Below are 19,085 nucleotides of genomic sequence, written 5' to 3'. Positions count from 1 at the left end.
CTTGGCACATCTGAGAGGTGAGCAAAACATCATGGCTATTGCAAAGAGCACTGTAAAGATAAAAGAGCCTGGTTTTAATTGATATAATCTATCTGCATTTTGGGTAATAGAAAACTTTTTTTAATTTATATAATCTGTCTGCATTTTGGTTAACAGAAACCTTTTTTTATTAGCCTGAAGGTATTTCACACATCTGCAAGACAGAATGAGCTTAGCTGGAAAATTCTTTAAGGGAACTGATGAACTGAAAAACATTTAATGAATGGTCAGAAGGCTTACTAATGGGATCCTTTGAAGAAAAAAAGTCACCTTCCCAATTTTTTCTCCAAATGAGTTTAAAATTCAATGAATGTAAGAATTAAATCAGTGAACCTTAGTCACCTAGTATTCTCTAAATCATCACGGTAATACCTGTAAATTATGATTTCCATACATTTGCAACAGATGACAATAGTAACATGCTGGATTGAGCTGCAAATTTGGTGATGCTTTTGGGTTGGCACTGCTTTTGGACATGTTATTTCTCTGTAAGATATTCGTTTTTTCCACCTCCAGCAATGCGTTGCTGAAAGGGCTCAGCAGTCTTCCCTTGACCTGCTCTGAGTTAGAAACTTACAGCTTTACTTGAGGACAGATTCCCTGGGGATTTAAAAAGCAGCATACAGAATAGAGATTTGAACTCAATTTCCTTTTTCAGGTTAAAAATCTGCCTGACACATGATAAGAATATGTTAAAGTGCAGGGGACAGAGGGGCAGATGTCTTTTACCCTCCTCTCCCAGCAGACATTTTCATCACCACAAGACATGGATGTAAATTTCCAATCTTACACAGGAGCAATCTTGACTTTTCTCTAAGCAACATCATTCTCACTATCCCTGCTACCAAATCAACTGCTTTGCCTTGCCACATATTTTCCATTATGGTTCAGTCACAGTGCCGATGCACCATTCTGTATCATCTCTGGAAGGGGTATTCTACAAGCTTAGCAAAAAGCAACAAAAGGGAATCTTGGTTTTTTGTGTCATCTGATTTTTCATTACACCCTTAAGGTATTTTTCAAAGTACAAGTATGAAGATCAAATTCATATGACAGCATTCAGAAGCACTGTGATTTAAAAACCGCTTTGCAGAAATCTCCAACTGGCAATCAGGAGTGGACAGTAAGACATCCATTAGCAATTAACCCATTAACAAGGTTCACTCCAGAAGGCCCTAAAAACCAGCTCAACCACGGCCTTGAGCTTCATTCACTTGTCAGTGCAGAAGGCCACAGGACTCCCAGCTAGGAGACATCACATTCCAAGACTTTGGCCTTACAAGTCTCAGATGTACCTGAGTTGGTCCAGCAGAGTTACATCCATGGATCACATGAACTGTGGGATGTCTCATTAGAGCAATGCCCCCATTCTGGATGTGTTCTTGCATTACCTACAGGACACAGCTCTCCTCAAGTCACCCCTGGAGCAGATGCCACGGCCCTGCCAGGACCCATCATGTGAACCTGTGGCCCTCATTTTGAAATATCCTCCTAAACACGATTCCAACCAACAGCCTGTGTCACCTTCCTCACTAAAGAACATTCCCATGTAGCAGCAAGGACAAGGAAGTGCAGTGGTACCCGCTTCTCCTCAGGGGGCAGCTTGCTCCACTCATTGCCCAGCATCCTGGTGATCTCAGGGAAAGGCACCTCCGGCCGCTTCGCCCGCAGCTGCTCCCTGCGCTCGTTCATGAAGCGCACGTACCCGGTCAAGGGCGACTTGGGGGCATTGCTGTCCCGCAGGGGTTTCTTCCTCTTCCTCCCTTTGGCCCAGCCTCCTCGTTTGGTTCTTTGCTGCTGCAAGATGAAAACGAAGGTAATTCAGGCTGAGTGAAAATAACCCCCTCTGGAAGGGATAAACAACTTCATTAGGAGTACATGGCTGCAATCCTCTCCATGGATGCAGCTTTCCAACCCTACTTTAGAGATATCCTGACTTTTGGCTAAACAAAGCCAACCAAGTCTCACTGTGAAAAGTAGCTTACAGTTTCTCCCAGTCCACAGGGACAACAAACTAACATTGGCATCAACTTCTGATTGTAAAATCACAGGGACTGATAATCCACAACATGATCATCTCAACTAATGTCACTGCAAATATTCTTTTATTACTTATTTGCTTGGTTTTAGTTATTCTCACCCTCACACTCCCTCCCCTGCAAGTCATTTACTTCGATAGGTTTTTTGGAGAGATTTTGTGTACTAGTTAATAATAGGTAAGAAGTCATTTTGCACCTTCCAGATCTTTGGCCTCCATGCACAATGTACCCAAAATGTGGCTGTAAAGACAGTAAACAGGCTACTCTCATCTGCTAAGTAGATTGCCTTTCCCAGTAACCCCCTCCAATGGAGCAGCAAACAAACTCCAAAGGAGGCAATATTGTAAGATGTGTCTGGGGCACACTTGTGAGTTCACAGGAATAACAACATTATCACTCATCCTCTTGGCTTCAAATTATTTCTCCAGCAAGCTCTGGACAACACTATTTTCTAGTGCTATGTACATACAACTATTTTCAGTACTTCTAATCTTTCCCCAGATCAACATGTTCCTGCCATCATGTTACTTTTTGTTTCCCTCCTGGAATTTTATTACTCAATTAAAAAAAGGACCTCACAGCTGAAAACAAACTACAAGGGAGAATATCAGATACATCTATCAAAAAAAAAAACCAAACCAGAAAACCCCAAAACCACTTCCTAGTGCAACTTCAGGTCCTTCATGATTTAGTCACCAAAAATCAGTGCTGGATGGTACACAAGGTATAGTCTAAAGCAGTAAAAACACAATGGTTTTAAAGACCTCAGTTACTACCAGAACATGACAATGGTCTCACTTTGCTGGCTCACAAGAGAGAAGATCATTTGTGGCAGTTGAAGATCCTGAATGCAGCACGAGCCTGTGGGCCCCTCTGGCTAAGCTGAGACCCATGTGCTGCCCTGTGCACAGTCCAACTGCCAGCTATCTGTGTGCAGCTGTGCAACACAGGAGGAAATCAGGGAATCAGAAGATGAACATGGCAAATGGATAAAAATTTGTGATCCTATTAAAAATAAAATCCGAGCAGGTAAGACAATATAATGACAAAATTCTATGCCTTTGCTTCATTGAAAAGTTACTATTATTTCATCTCACCTCCTCCTCAGGCTTCTGCTCAGTGGTTTCAGCAGCATTAGAAGACTCATTTTGCTGCTGCTGAGCCTGTGACAAGTCCTCCACCAAATCTGGGTTATTTGCAGGCTGTGAAGTTCCACCACTGAATGAACTCTCTGAATTAGCTAATCTGAAAAAGCACAGAAGTGGAAAACAAAAAATTTAATCATCATTCCTAAATCACTTCCTCCCTAATCTTCTAAAACATGTAAAAATGTTGCAAATATATTCATTCTCACACTAGCAAGAAAAATGGGATTTAGAAGTGATTTTTGAAGAACTGGCTGTTCCATCCAAGCAACCACTATAACTACCACAGCTCCCATGGACTTTCAGACCCAGTTTGATTTTTAAAGTGGTATTTTGTTTCATTTTTGGTGAAGCATTTGCTCACACAAACAACTCACAGGCAAGTGAACGTTTGTATCAGAAACCAGTCAGTGTGAATCTATCCTTTTTCAGAAGTACCATAAGGAATTTGAAATTAAAAGTTTAATCATCAATCAAGATACACCTTTCTGGATGTATTTAATATATTTTTCCACAAATACATGTCGAGATCTGTGATTGGGTATGATCTTGGCTTGAACTTCATTCCACATACTCTCCTGTTCATCCACATGGGTATTTAAACACAATTATGACTAGGTCCCAACAGGCTCCAGAATGGCCCTAATTTAATTTTGCTGCAAGAGTTGTATCAATCTACCTTATTTCAAAAAAAGGGCAAGATGGCTGCAGGCAAAAAAGAAGAGCAAACGTGCAGAAATACTTCTGAAGGTAGACTGACAGTGCTGAACACATATTTTGGGGCAACAACCCCATGGACATTCTCAGCCCTGTGCTCAGTAGGCAAATTAATGTAAAATTTTTGGACTCATCTCAGATTCTAAACCCTTCTTGAGACTAAAGAATACTTGGCCTTACCCAGTTACATTCATGAAAATTCCTTTAACAGCAGGATATGCTTCAAGTCTCCTTTGCTCATTTATTCCACTCTAAAGCTACTCATGGCTATGGCAAATTTTAAATATTCAAAATACCTGTTCCTATTAATGTAGACTACAGCTATAAAAATTTGATATATATTAACAGAATTGTTATTTGAATGCCCATGGGAATATCTGTCTTCAGAGAGAACAGCATATTTTCACTACTCACTACAATCAGCAATTGTGACATAATTACTGGTAAAGACAAAAGGGCTGCAGAGATCCATGGCTGACTTTGAGACAGCAGATTGAGCTCACATTACTGACAATTAGAGAGGGAGCAAGGGAACAGAGCAGACATTCTCCCTTAAGTTAATTATATTTGGTATGTGTCAGAAAGAATAGGAACAACATAGCTCTGGATTCACTGTTAGGATTTGAAGAGTGTTTCAGTTTTCCTCTCCATTCCCCCTTAGCAGAGAAGTTCTTGAACTACACCTACAGGAGAAACTTCATGTGATGCAGCCATTTGCAGCAAAGACTGATGAAAGCTCAGCCAAAACATTAATACCTCTTAAACACAAGCCTCATTTGAACATGGACCTCATTTGGCACCAACAAGTTTGAAGTCCCAGATAAGTAAATCCAAATTTAGAGTGAAAGTGTTCACATACATTTTTACAGGGCTTTACCTGACTGCAAAGTCTGAATTTTACTGTTTGGTGCTTTGCAAAATGGAAAAGAAGCTTTAATTACAAAAACACAACAAAAATTCCATGTATTCTTAAAAGAAAACTTCTCTTGGCAATTTGATTTTAAGAGGCCATTGCTGCAGTTTCCAAAAGCAGAGTCAGACTGACAAAAATGAGATATCAGTGTCAGTGATCAGTTTCAGAGATCATTGATGAACATTGATGATATCCTTACTTGAAATCATTTACTTAGCAGAGACCACTATGGCCCACAGATACTTCCTCCCTCTCTGTTCCCATAAAGTCACTTAAGACTGAAATCCCAGGGATTTACCTTTTAAAGCTAAGAGACACTAAAGAACAGTTTGTGATCACTTCCATCAGTTCAGAGGAGTTCTGGTTTCTCCTAAACAGGACCCTGTGATCTTCTATCAAGGCCAAGGGAAGGTTGCAAAATGGAATTCTGTTGGGTTTATTTCTCTTATTTTTACAAATTACTCAGAATACCCTCCTCCACTGAAACGATTTCCCTGACAAGTGCAGAGATAGTATCTACCAGCTGAAGGTGAAAAAGGAGTTACTTACCCAGTTACATTAATTTCAGCACCTTCCTTAGATCCATCCTCATCTGTAAAAAGGGGAGGAAGATTGGACCCAGCTACCAAGTTCTCCATACCTCTGGGAAAAAGAAAACCAAAGATAAAAAAGGTTCAGTTAACTATGTCATTCTCTCCCTTCAGCAGTCCTTCAAATCAAACATCATAACACAGCAGGAATTTTTTACCCCATGAACCAGTTGGCCAGTGCCAGCTGATGGCTTCAGGACAGATCCTGTGCTTAGGGACAGAGAACAAAGAGCATACATGACACTTCAGTTCTGAGTTTCCATGTTAACTGAGCTCTGTGCCAGTGCCACAGTGTTGCTGGAAATCCCTGCAGTTCTGTTTTATCCCTCAAGACAAGCCCTCATCCACCATACTCAGCACACAGGTAGGTAGATCCTGCTCTTCCAGTCCACCTGCCTGATCATTCCTCACAGTGCACCCTTCAGCAGAGCTTTGTTTGACCCCAGAAAAAAACTGAAACCAAGTCCTCCCTGAAATTTCAAATTAAGATTGCACTAATAATTTCTTGTCCAGATTTTCACAATTAATCTATGTGTGCATAGAACACAGCTATTTATAGAGTATTTTATCTTCAATCCCACAGAACTGTTGCTGAAGCAAATGGTTTAAGGACTGTGTATTTCTCATTGAATACAAACTACCCCCAAATTAGAAGTAGTTCCATTTGTAAGCCTGTGGCCTGTCATGGGAATTTAATGTGAGACATGAAATCTAAAACCTATTTAATTTACCCCCTTCCTTACTAAAATACAAAAAAAGTTGTATTTTTAGTGAAAATAAAAACAAACAAAACCAAAAAGCCTTAATAAACTCACTCTACAATTATGAGTTGCCAGTTCAGGCCATTTTGAAGGGCCATACTATTTAAATTCCTGTTCCTTCAGTTTTAGAATCACCTTTGATGAGCAGCAGATACTCCACTCAATTCCTGCTGTCCCTTTCATCCAGAACACTCGGGCTTTGGGCCTCGAGGGACAGAGGAGAGCGATCACCCTGTACTGCTCTCTCCTGGCTTGCTGCTTTCCACCCAGCACTGAAATCCAAGTGATCTGAGAAGAAAATCTTGCTGCATGTTTTGAATATTTGATGTGTTTTCCCACATGCCACCCCAGTTCTAAAGGTAGATGTTTTCTACAGACAGAGGTAGAAATGCTTCTCACATCTTACAGATTTTGCAGATCTCCATCACAAGTACAACATGGCTGACATTCATCCTTTTTTCTTCTACTTTTGCAGCTGCTGAGATCCTTAGAACCACCCTTAAGCATCCCATCATCCTGACTCCTCATCTGGAAAATAATTAAAGCTAAGCAGCTTTACCTGGGTGGTACAGGCACTGATCTCTAGCAGAGGAACACCTTTACTTGTGTACAGGAAAGGTTCACCCAGGAGTGAACAATCTGACTTCCTGCTCTGCCAGTACAAACCACGGACTGGGTACAGTTTTGGGGGCTCAGCCTTAGAGCTGAGGCACAGCTGGAGACTGAGCAGCCAGGGGCCCCCAAGATGCTCAGGGCTCTGAAGCAGCTGGCCCAAGGGATGCTGAGGAAATGGCCTTGCAAAGCATCAGGAACAGCCTGGCACAGGGCCCCAGTCTGATGGAGCTAAAGGTTCTGGGGGGAAGTGGCACAGAGGACAGAACCAGATTCTCCCCAGCTCTATTGGCTTTGCAGGCTCAGGCTGGACACCAGGATGTGTTCCCAGAGAGCTGGAATCCAGCCTGGCAGATTTTAAATGCTGAAAGCTCTTACTGACCCTAACCAATGCTGGCAATAGTCTTGCTCTGAGTGGGAGGCTGGACTAAGATGACCTCCCTCCAGATGTCCCTTCCAAGCAACATCTGCAGTTCTGTGAATCACAGCTCCACATGATGGGTTTTTTTTTTCAAATACCAGCATCTCTGACAGGAAAAGAAAGACAACTCAAATAATATAATGCTGTGAGGAAAAGTAGTGAGATACTCTGCTGAAAGAAATAGGATTTAAATCCTTAAAGAAGGCAAACAATCCTTCCTCACACACAGAGAAAAGAAACTACATAAAGGCCAGGACTTGATGTATCACAAGAAATCTAAAAATTCATTTGAAAATTATGCTCTTCACTGCCCAGGAAGTTCTTTAAGCACAGCTTCTAAACATACAACATAAATTGCTTCATGCAGTTATCGTCTAACAGGGAAATTAGGTTCTGCTTCACGGTGCACAATATTCATCAGTCAAAAATTCGAAATTATAATTTTCAAAAAAGGAAGCCTAAGCAATTATGCCCACTGTGACCTTCTCACCAGGTCCTGCTCTGTCTGCTCATAACTGGCCCAAGCTCACTTTCAAACTGCAGGGAGACAGCTGGACACCAACCTTACCAACATATAAACAGAACACAAACACAGGAAGCCAGGAGAAGATACACTTTTTTTATTTAACCCATATGCTTTAGACAGTAACTGTTTCAGAGGATGCTGACCCACATCCTAAAGAAAAAGTAACATCAGTGAATTTACAATGGCTTCTAATCAGTTCCAGAGAGCAAGAAAACAAAACAGTTCCCCTAAAACTCACTGAGAGCAGATGGGAACCTACAGAAGCCTTTCAGTCCCATTTCTCAAGGATAACCTCCCATACCTCTGCTCCAAAATCATCACCCACTTCATTTCAGCCCCACTGCAGAGCTCCATGTTCATTGAAACACATTTAACTAAATTCAAGGCAACAGAAACAATGCACATTTAGTTTCCTAGTAGCTCACACATATACTCTATTTTCATTCTTTAACTACATCTACCCAAATGCAAAAACAAAACTGAAACTGCAGTTAAACCCTAAATCCTACCAGCCCTACAGTTCAAGGCAGGGAAGCCTCTCCTCCAAATAAAGCCAATAATTCAAACTGGAGCAGCTCTGGGTTCACTGTACTGCTACACCACTGGCTGTGTTGGCTCAAGAAAGCAACCAGCTACACATGAATAGAGAGACTGATTTATTTATTTATTTACAGCAGTATTCTACAGGATTTCAAAGGTTCAACTAACACATACAGTGGCATTAGTTAAACCTCTATATGAGCCTAGAAAAAATCCTACATTATCAAAAAAGTGGCTTAATTTCACTTTTCCTTTCCCTCTCTTCCCTGAGCAATCATGACTCCGTGACACAGAAAGTGGACAACACTATTTTGTAACTTTCAATTTAAATTTTTCAGCTGGACACTTTGGTTGCATGCCACAGAGATCATACTTACACAAAATGGTACAGAGTGCACCAACATGGTCTGACAGAATTACTCAGGAAATGACAGCACAACTTTTACAGCATAAAGATCTAAGTGCTACTACACACATCAAGGATCAAGCAGTGGGTAATTAAATAATTAAACACCATTCAAAACCAGAATATGATTTAAATAACCTTTCTTAATTTCTTCTCACATTACCTTTTGCAGGCCATGATATGTAATTATTATTCTAGTAGTAAAGTAGCCAAGTTACATTTTGCATAGACTGAAAGCTACCATGTGATCGAATTTCTAACCACACTTGTATAGCAGAGAGGAAAACTCAGAAGCAGGTGGCTTTAAAATCAGGGTGAGAACAAATCCATGGCTGGAGCTAGACAGAATGAGTCACTTTTCCACAACATTACTGTGCCTGCACTGTTCACAGCACTCCTATAGGGCAGCACATGTAAGGACACGACAAAGTTCAAGGGCCTTTTATACATGCTATATAATGAAGGGTAAAATTTACCCACAGTCAAAGCATCAGGAACAGCAAAAATGCCATTTAAAACGTGCCAACAAGTTTATCCAGCAGAGTCTGGCTGCATTGCTGGGTGGCAGGAGGCAGCTGCAGGGCCACAGCAGCCCCGTCCTGCCCCTCCTGCCCCCAGGCACTCCGGGCTCACCCCCCTGAAGCCTCCTGCAGAGCCCAAGCACAGCAGTCACTGCACACCCAAAACCTTCACAGCACCTGCTGGGCCTGTGCAGTCACAGCAGCAGGGACAGGGCTGGGCACTGCAGGGTCTGCACAGCCCTGGGCACCAGTGAGTCACTGGCACTGCAGGGTGTGCACAGCCCTGGGCACCACTGAGTCACTGGCACTGCAGGCTGTGCACAGCCCATGTCACCACTGAGCACTGGCACTGCAGGGTGTGCACAGCCCATGTCACCACTGAGTCACTGGCACTGCAGGGTGTGCACAGCCCTGAGCACCACTGAGTCACTGGCACTGCAGGGTGTGCACAGCTCTGGGCACCACTGAGTCACTGGCACTGCAGGGTCCCTGCACAGCCCTGCTCACCACTGAGTCACTGGCACTGCAGGGTGTGCACAGCCCATGTCACCACTGAGTCACTGGCACTGCAGGGTCTGTGCACAGCTCTGGGCACCACTGAGTCACTGGCACTGCAGGCTGTGCACAGCCCATGTCACCACTGAGTCACTGGCACTGCAGGCTGTGCACAGCCCATGTCACCACTGAGTCACTGGCACTGCAGGCTGTGCACAGCCCATGTCACCACTGAGTCACTGGCACTGCAGGGTCTCTGCACAGCCCTGGGCACCAATAAGTCACTGGCACTGCAGGGTGTGCACAGCCCATGGCACCACTGAGTCACTGGCACTGCAGGCTGTGCACAGCCCTGCTCACCACTGAGTCACTGGCACTGCAGGGTGTGCACAGCCCATGTCACCAATAAGTCACTGGCACATCCACACTGATTTCCTTCTCATCCCAAGGCCAGGCCAAGCCTAAAATGCCCCTGAACACTGGGAAAAGGGAGAACAGTGTTAACAATGTTGCCTTTTCAATGGCTACATTACAACAGATAATCTTATGAATAATAAAAAAATAAATTACTAAACTCTTTAGCCATCCAATTACATGGTAAGATTATTTATTATGGTTAAGCATATTTAAATATGAAGTCAGCATCAGAAATCCAACTTACAAGCTGATTATAAAACACTGCAGGAGTTCCAATTACCTCATCACCAGCTCTAGTTTTAGAAACGTTACTGCTGAGTGAAGAATTTTTCTCGTCAAGTCTCTCATCCCCCTTTGCCAGAGTAAATATGTCCAAATTTTACCATTTAGAGGCTAACAGATTACAAAAAACCAATCAATCATCTTCTACATCACAGAAGAGTCACAGCATTCCTTATCTCAGCATCAGAACCCAAGCACTTCAGAATGCAAACAATCTAAATGCAGATGACTGAGAAAAAAATTCAGATTCACTGAGAGCAAAACCAAAAAGGCAGAGGACTATCACTTCCTCTGCCTCTCCACAAGTAACCAGAACATCAGAAAGAAAACCCAAGTCCATCTCCTATTAAAACCACAAGGTTTTGGAGCTGTCAGAGGAAGTTCAGACCCTCTGACAGAGCCTTTTCTTCCATCAAGCTGTAGAAGAAGCTCGATATCTAAAATACTTCACTGTAAAAAATCAGATTTTACTTTTTCCCTACAGGCAACTCATTAGACAAAGGTTTTTGTGACTAGGAAAATTGCAAGCTCAACCTAATGGGACGAAGGTTTTTCTGCCAAAAAAAGTTTTTGTCAGAAAATACATACCAGAGAATAGCCAACTGCTTTTAGTTTTACTTCTTGCCAGTAAAAACAAAGAAACACCACAGACCAAAATAGAGACTTGTAGGAAAAAATTCCAGAGTTCAACTGCATTTCCAAGCAGCTTAAGGAAAGAAGGCAAAGATGTAAAGCTGAGGTTTATGTTTAGTTTAATTGGGTCTTTGCAGCAAACACTAACAAAGCTATTCATACTCTGACCTTAGAAACAGCTGTCAAACATCTGCAAACATGTATTTTAAAAACACAAGAGTTCAATTCTGCAGTCTATTCTAATTTATATGAAGTTTTAGGATGAGGCACATACAAGACATCTCTCACATACATATAAATATATATATATATATGTGTGTGTGTAAAACCTTGCTGATGTCTGGAATGGAAGCCACAGGAAAGGAATATACTCAACTCTCCAGACAACAAAGGCAAGAACAGTCCCATGTTGATTCTCTCCCTTCAAATACATGAGTGAAATTTTGCATTTCAAATAAACCAGCTTTTAGATCACTTCAGGGAAAACAAAAGCCCACAAAGAGATGAAAACTAATGGTGCTATAGATCCCTGGATAGCTAAAACCAGTAACTGTGGTTACCTCTGGTATCCAGAGGGAATGCTTTGCTATCTAGGCCTTCACTGCAGGTATTACACACCTATGGATTAGGACAGTTCATTTTATTCTGAATTAACTTTGTTCATGATAGCATCAATTGCCATTTAAACTAATACCAGTAACAAATAGAATTCTGCAAAATTAATTTAATTTGTATGTTACAGATCTCACATGAGAACACAGAAACCATTCAGATCACAAAAAAATAAGTCTTAAAATAAATCTTGAGAATTTTTTCTTTTTCATTAATCATTCTACCTACAGCAAGTCCAACAGATGTCTGCCAGGGATGGGAGCAGGTTTTGTAATCTGCACATAAAAATGCCTTCAGAATTTCCAGTTACTATAGGCAATTCATTCTTCTTCACCTGCTCTGCCACTTGAGAACTCCTCTGGGAGTGAGGACCCCGTATTTCACAGGACAAAGTGTTCCAACAGCTCCTTTCCCATTAGGGAGGTCCAAGGGGCACCCCATAAACCCCACAAGCAGCAGCTCCAGTGTCACAAACTGAAGTGCCTGGAACACAGAGACTTCCCACAGCCCATCAGCCAGAAAGCACCCAGCTCCCCCCAGTGAGCAGAGGTCACTTCCCTTCCACACTGCAGCTCCATTCCTCTGAGCATTTATGTCTCTAAGAGTCAATCACTCGCTGTTTGTGCAATGCAAACATAAAAGTGCCATAAGCAAAGCAGTTATTAAAAAATGTAAATGAACAGACTGAAGTTTTTCATGGTGTTTACCCAGTTCAAACATTTACCAGCATCACACCAGTGAAATAAGAAACAGTATTAATTAATGCTTGAGGAATACTTTGATTTAAAATGCCAAACAAGTCTTCTGAACTAGAGATAACTGAATGTCAAGGAATCCTGATTGGGATTGGCCAGAGAAATGCAAAGTCACATACTTGAAAATAAAATAATTGAAGACTGCATACACCTGGTGAGATTGGAAAGTCGTTTTAAAGCTATTTTAGCACTTTTGCTCTTCCTCAAAGCTTTATTCATCACTGAAGTTGTACAGGAGTGGAGCAAATACTCCAAGCTCACTTATAATCTGCAAGAGGAAGCTCTGGCTGCTGCCACAGAGGAATACAGATTGGAATTTTTCATGCACATACTCACCAAAACAAGTCATTACAGCCATTTACAGAACATGGGGTCGAATACTTTGGATGTGAGAATGCACTGAGAAAGAGATTGAGTATACACTTAAAAGAATGACTCACCACAGGCATCATGACCCAACACAAAAGCATCTACTCTGACCTCAAAAGCCACAAAGACAGCATGGAACTGGATATTTTAAATGCACTGATATGGGTACAGGGACAAAGGTTAGAGGAAATGAAGTGTGGGAAGAGTCAGTGATTCTCACACAAAACAAGCAACTCATTCTGCCTGTTTTCACAGAAGATCCATCTTTAGCAAAAAATATGACATGTCAGCTTCCATACATTTTTGTTCTTATTTTCTTACTGTTGCCATACAACATAAAACAAGTATGGCATTTCATTCCAACATAAAATGAGTTTGAAACCCACCATTGTAGAAGAAATCACAATTTTTAGATAGCCTTAGTTGTGCAAAAGAACAGGCATATAAATCTGAGCAACAGAACTGCTATTAGCAAATACTTTCTAATAGCCAGAATAGTGAAGAACTGAGTTGGGCTGTTTGTTTCTAATCTGGCCTTAAAACTCTCTGGTAATAGTTTAATATCTATCAGAAATTCAAGTTTGGAGGTACATCACATGAAGTGAACCAAAATCCCTTTTCAGCCAAGGCTCTTCTTGCAGTCCCACACGGGTACCATTGATATCACAGGCTAAGATTTGTAAAGGCCTTGGAAACACTCTGATGGAAAAACTAATAAGGAAAGTGAGCACAAAGGAACAGACAAGAGGTTCATGTAAGCATCAATACATCTGTGGACACTGCTTACAAAACCTTGTCTGGATTCCTGAAAAGAAAAACAGCAAAAACAGCCCAGTCCTGCCAAAGCATCCTCTCCAGGAACAGCAGTCAGATTCTTTTACCACTGTTAACAAGACCTGAAAGCTGTCTGAGTTCACAGACAAAATGTGTTAAAATGGATCTGAGAGGAAAAGAATACACCAATAACAAAAATTCAGGAAAATATAAAAAGACAAACTTTGTGCTCTAAACCAGGCACATTCCAGGACACCCCTCTCAGCACCAAAGGGAGAGCTCACAGAAATTTTAAAATCATACAAAACCCCGCTACTTCCATGGCTCCATAAAAGAATCAACTTAAATCAACAGCAGAATGTAGACAAGTTAGAATAAAGCTTTCCCTGTACTCATCTTCATCCAAAAGCAAGAGAAAAAGACAATAGTTAGCATCATGAATGGAAAACAAGGGAAAAAACCAACAAAAGCATAAAGCCACTGGAGTGGTCTGACTGTTCTCCAGTGCTCAGCAATACACAAGAGATCCAGAGATGCATGTGAGGGATGGGATTTTTGCAGGCAGAGGGCACATTTTTGGAACACCTCTAGCACAGATAATGAAAATAGTTCATTTTGGAGCTGAAGTAGCATTGAGAAAAAAAGCATCCATGCCAGCAGTGTGCCTAAATATCCTAGGCTGAGTGCTTGGAACAACAGCAGCACATTGGCAATACTGCACCTCATCCTCAGACCGTCTCCAGCAGCCCCAAGAAACTGCTCTGAGGGCAGTGGTGAACTTCCTCCTGCAGCCTCTTCTTTGTCCATCTCCTGTCACATCACAGGCAAGAAGGCAAACGAGGTGAGTGAGGGAAAACCCAAAAGAGCAGAGTGTCACTGCCTGGGGCTGGGAGCCAAAGAGCAAAGAAGGATGTGGCAAAAGCAAGTCCAAGACTTCATCTCCTCTTCCAAGTCCCCTCTTCCACAGCTGCTCCTCATGGGCTGGAAACAAGAAACTGCAGGTGGGAAACATGCACAAGCTTTGAAAACTAGAGCTGATCAAAGCACTCAATAATTTTAGCCCTAGAAGAGAATGTAAATCTTTTCAAACAGGTTGATGACTGAACAGACATGAGGATGGAGGTCTCACACAACACTATGTCTTCAAGCACTTGCACTTGGAAAGATTCCTAATTTATGTTTAGTTACAAGTGTTCTGAAAGATATCTGGCATTCAGGTTTAGTATTTACCATATTTAGCAAACAGCAGATTTATACTGCTTTTACATTTCTTTTGCATGATTTCATTTCTATATATATTTGTTAAGCAAAAATGGTTCCTCTGAGCTAAAGCAGAAATATTATCCCAATACCCCTATATATGGGTAGAGATGCACAGCTGATTTAAAGGTCATATAGGAAATCTCCCAAAGCTAAGAATACAACCAAACTTCAGAAACAAACTCTGAAGCACTACCAATCTTAACCTTTATTTTGGACAGCTCAACTAATTGTTAGTCTTTGGTTTCTGAGATCTCAAGTTGTGCTGAGACTCTGACCTGAATACACATCATGCAATTCTTACTGCAAAGAGAAATAAGAACTAAAGTCCTTGTGATCCTTGCAAAAGGTCAGCACCACTCTGCTTTACACAGCATTAAACAGTGGGAAAGTGGAAAAACATTTCTATTTTCAAAAGTGCTACAACATGGATTTCACCTCAGTATAATATCATAACCTGAAGTTCATTGCCTTGAGCAGAAACAAAGCCAACTGGTGGAAAACAAGAGTTCAGGCACTACTGTCTTTTTTGATTTGTGGAGCCTAAACATTTTACAACAGAAGTGCAAGCACAGAAAAGTTACATTCTTTGATTACCTTCTGCACTCTGTTAGAAGTAAGCACACAGATTGGCTGAGGATCAAATACCACATTTAATCCCCAAAGTTAGCTCAGGAGCTTTCTGAGTTACACAACTGCCTTCTCAGTCACCAGCACTCCCTTTTCATTTAAAAAGACTCCTCTGAAAAAAACACTCATTTATATTTTGCTCCTCCCTACTCCCAAAACAAAGGCATGATATTGCTTTTTAAATATTATATTTTTAAAAGGTCTTCAGATTTTATGAAAACTTCAATCACATTTGAGTTTATAGATGTCCCAAGATAAAACATTTATCACAGTAATGGAAGCTTGTTTTTCCTGGTCTTTAACAGTCTCCCAAAACAGCAAATTCCCACCCTGGAACTGTTTCCTGACCTACAGAAAGGGTCATCTATGTATAACACAGACAAAATATGGCCAGAGCATTCCAAAGCTCCGTGGTAAGAGCACCAAAAAGAACTCAGCAGGTTCAGCTCACATCTGAACTCAGCTGTGTTTTTCATGACAGAAGACTCAGAAGGAAGCATTAGGTTTGAGGGAAGCCTTACCTGACTGCTGTAAGCAGCACACGCTGATCCTTCAGCAATGAGGACACCCCCAAACACACATCACCAGTCCCACTGCTGCCTGACCAGGAGCAGCAGAGTAAGGAAACCTCAGAGCAGGTTGTACTCTGTAAATAAAAAATCCTGGCAGAGGACACTGCACCAATCTCTACCTAACTAACACCTCCCATCCACAGCACAGCAAGCCCAGGTCTTGGAGTTTAGCAGGTAGGAAACAAGCAGTTTATTATTTGAAACTGTGCCAAGTAACCAAGCTGAATAGGAAATCCTGTCTAAAATTTCAGTTTGTAAAAATTGTGGCTTTTGACAATTGAAGTGTATTTCATTTACAGCTAACAGTTCAATTAACAAGAAGCAAAAACATTCACTCACTTCACAATTAAATTTTCTTCTACTCAAGTATCCATGTCTTAATGAGCATGAACTCATTTGTATTCCTATTTAAAATGCCTTTCTTAATAACACTTGTGGCATCACATAAATGTTACACATTTTATACACAAGTATCCCCTAAGCATACAAAAAAAATCTGAAGATTCCAACTAGTTTTGCTGATTAAGATCCACCCAGCCAAGCACATGCCTAGCCACCACAGTTTCTTTGTCAGCTGAAGGGGAAAAAAATGGAAACAATGTGAGAAAGGTCCACATTTTCTGCTATACTGAATTAAGCCTACTCCCAGAAATCAAGGAATACATCTCTTGCATCATTCAAATTCAGTGATTCCAAGTTTAGACTAGAAGTGGCTTCTAGAGGTCATTTGATCCCAACACCTACTCAAAACCAAGGTGAAGTCATCTTTATGGCAGACACCACGTTACACTGTCTGACTCAAATCCTGATCAACCCTGATTTACATCATCAAATGCCCTCAACTGCTTTGGGTTTTTGCTAGGAAGGTTACCAAGAGCTGAAGAAATAAGCACTGCTTATTTTCAGGACACAGAGATGGATGGAAGACAGGACAAAAGCAGTTGAAAAAGCCCTAAGAGTGGCCAGAGGAGCACAGGTGTATCAGACAACTTCTCCAGTCCTGACAAAGATGGAGGGACAGGAGAATAAAACAGCACAGGAAGAGAGAGAAGGTTTTCACTGTATTCATCTGTTAACCAGAAAATCCATCGAGAACAACCTTACCAAGGAATCCAGGATCTTCCCTCTGTGAAGCCAGAGCTGGACTTCCAATACTGACCTAATCAAAGACTCCCTCAGCCTGTGAGTTAAGCTCAAGTTTACTCTTAATTCTGAGTATAATAAGCAGTATGTACCCCAACTCAAACCATTTCAACAAACTGTAAAAAACAATGACGAGCTGCCATTTCCAACAAAGTCCCTCATTAGGCTCACTTCACAGAACCCAACTTCCAGTGATTTCAAGTAGGTTTAACTCAATAGCAGCTTTAAACAGGTTTTCTTTTCTTCAAATGGAAAGCTTAGCTCAGGGCTGCTGTGTTTGCTACTCCACTTGTTCCATCTGTCCTTCAAGTGGAAGGCACAGCAAAATGAGCTGCACACACTTTCACAAGATGATAGGGACAGATGACTGAGGGACCAAGAAGATATTGTAACATCAAGCCCTTCATCGCCTATGAGCAAAGGAAGTTCTCATCTCTAGCCTGCCAGAGGATATATTGTTATCTGCATGACAAAAGGGCTTTAAATCTCAAAAGAAATAGTCAGCACTAGATGAAAAATTGAAGAGACATTCTGTGCCAAAGCTGGATTATGAATCCCCCACTAACACTCCTGCCACCAGCAGCATGAAGCCATCTCTGCAGTGATACCCAAGCCCTACCTCAATAACTGCTGCAGTGGTTAACACACTTGTAACCCCCCTCTCCGTTCAACACCCAAAAATCAACTGATTTGTCACCTGTTTCACTGATTTGACACGTCTCTATTCTTTCAATAAATTGCCATTCTAGGTCTTGTCTGGTTTTGTCAATGCTGTTGTGCTTCTTTGTATTTCATTCACCTTTAAAATGCTACATTATTTAGCAGTCTCAAGTCACAGCAAATGCCAGGAAACTCTTTATCTGATCTGCAAAACCTCCAATTGCTCAAATTTCTGTATTTTTAGTTACAATGGTATACAAACACATCCACAGACCTGAGATGCTAGAAAGCAGTTCAGAAGCAGAGACACTCAAGTCTCAAAAGTACAAATATGACAGACACATTTCCTATTACAGACTAACAACTGATTTGAGTAAAAATTATCTACAGGACAGACATTTTCTAGGTTAGAATGTATTGCTGCACTAGCACAATCCTGACTCATCACTTGCCCAGAATCTTCTACTGATCAGTCACTGAAAACACCCAAGCATGCACCAGAGCTAGAGAGCAGCAGGTCCCTGCATTTACAGAGCACCACTCAAATGCCTCCAGGAAAAGTAGAGACACTGAGCTGACAAACATTACTGATCTCAGACTTGTGAATAAGGAATTGTCTCAATAAAGAAATTGGATCAATGGAGAAAACACACTTTTCTAAAGTAATTCACACAAGTCTATAATATAAAGACATGAAGATAAAAGCTGAAGGCTATCTTTTTTTAAAATGTATCCAGCCTTTAGTATGCATTTGAAATCTGTCTTCCCACTCTTCCTCACTATAAAAATGGAAACCCTTTGCATGTGGTTATTTGAATATAGTAGTTTTCCATGTAACAGCAATGTGAGAACAAAAACTTGAAGAACGTGCTGCAAAGTTCCTTGTGATCAGTTATTTTCTGCATGCCTTGCAAATCCTTCCTGATAAATGTCTGCTCTGTAATTCCCTTGAGAAATACTTTGTTGAAATGACTTTGGGACAGAATGCATGTTTTTACAAGTGGCAATAAAATGATATAAATAACTTGCCTAAAAAAATCCAAACATGTAAAGTGTATTTCAATAAAGAAAATTGAAGTAAGCCATCTGTAACAGAGTTCACAGCTTTCCATACTTGCAATGAACTTTAAGTTTTTTAAGGTTAAAATAATATTAACAGAAAAGATTTCTCAAGTAAGAAAAGTATCTTTGATATTTGGAAAATTTTTACATCACTACACATTCAAAACAATTCACATAAAGTCTCACAGTCC

At 41.1% G+C, this 19,085-nt stretch overlaps 1 protein-coding gene across 4 annotated transcripts in view; it reads right to left on the bottom strand.

Moving 5' to 3' along the window:
- The window catches only part of HMG20A (high mobility group 20A), a 39,630-nt gene that overhangs the window by 12,510 nt on the left and 8,035 nt on the right, over positions 1-19,085 (bottom strand). For 3 of the 4 annotated variants that reach the window (XM_071441794.1, XM_071441797.1, XM_071441796.1), the window contains exons 2-4: positions 5,403-5,495; positions 3,176-3,323; positions 1,621-1,836 (exon numbers count right to left, since the gene is read on the bottom strand). In XM_071441794.1, coding sequence (XP_071297895.1) covers positions 1,621-1,836; positions 3,176-3,323; positions 5,403-5,495 — 457 coding nt within the window. The remainder of the gene's footprint in view (positions 1-1,620; positions 1,837-3,175; positions 3,324-5,402; positions 5,496-19,085) is intronic. The other variant, XM_071441795.1, reaches the window with a different exon arrangement.

The sequence above is a fragment of the Agelaius tricolor genome, unplaced genomic scaffold, assembly GCF_023055355.1.
Source record: "Agelaius tricolor isolate 1412-34295 unplaced genomic scaffold, bAgeTri1.0.p SCAF_16, whole genome shotgun sequence".
In the NCBI taxonomy this organism is placed as follows: Eukaryota; Metazoa; Chordata; class Aves; order Passeriformes; family Icteridae; genus Agelaius; species Agelaius tricolor.
This window is presented reverse-complemented; position numbering and strand designations above follow the sequence as displayed.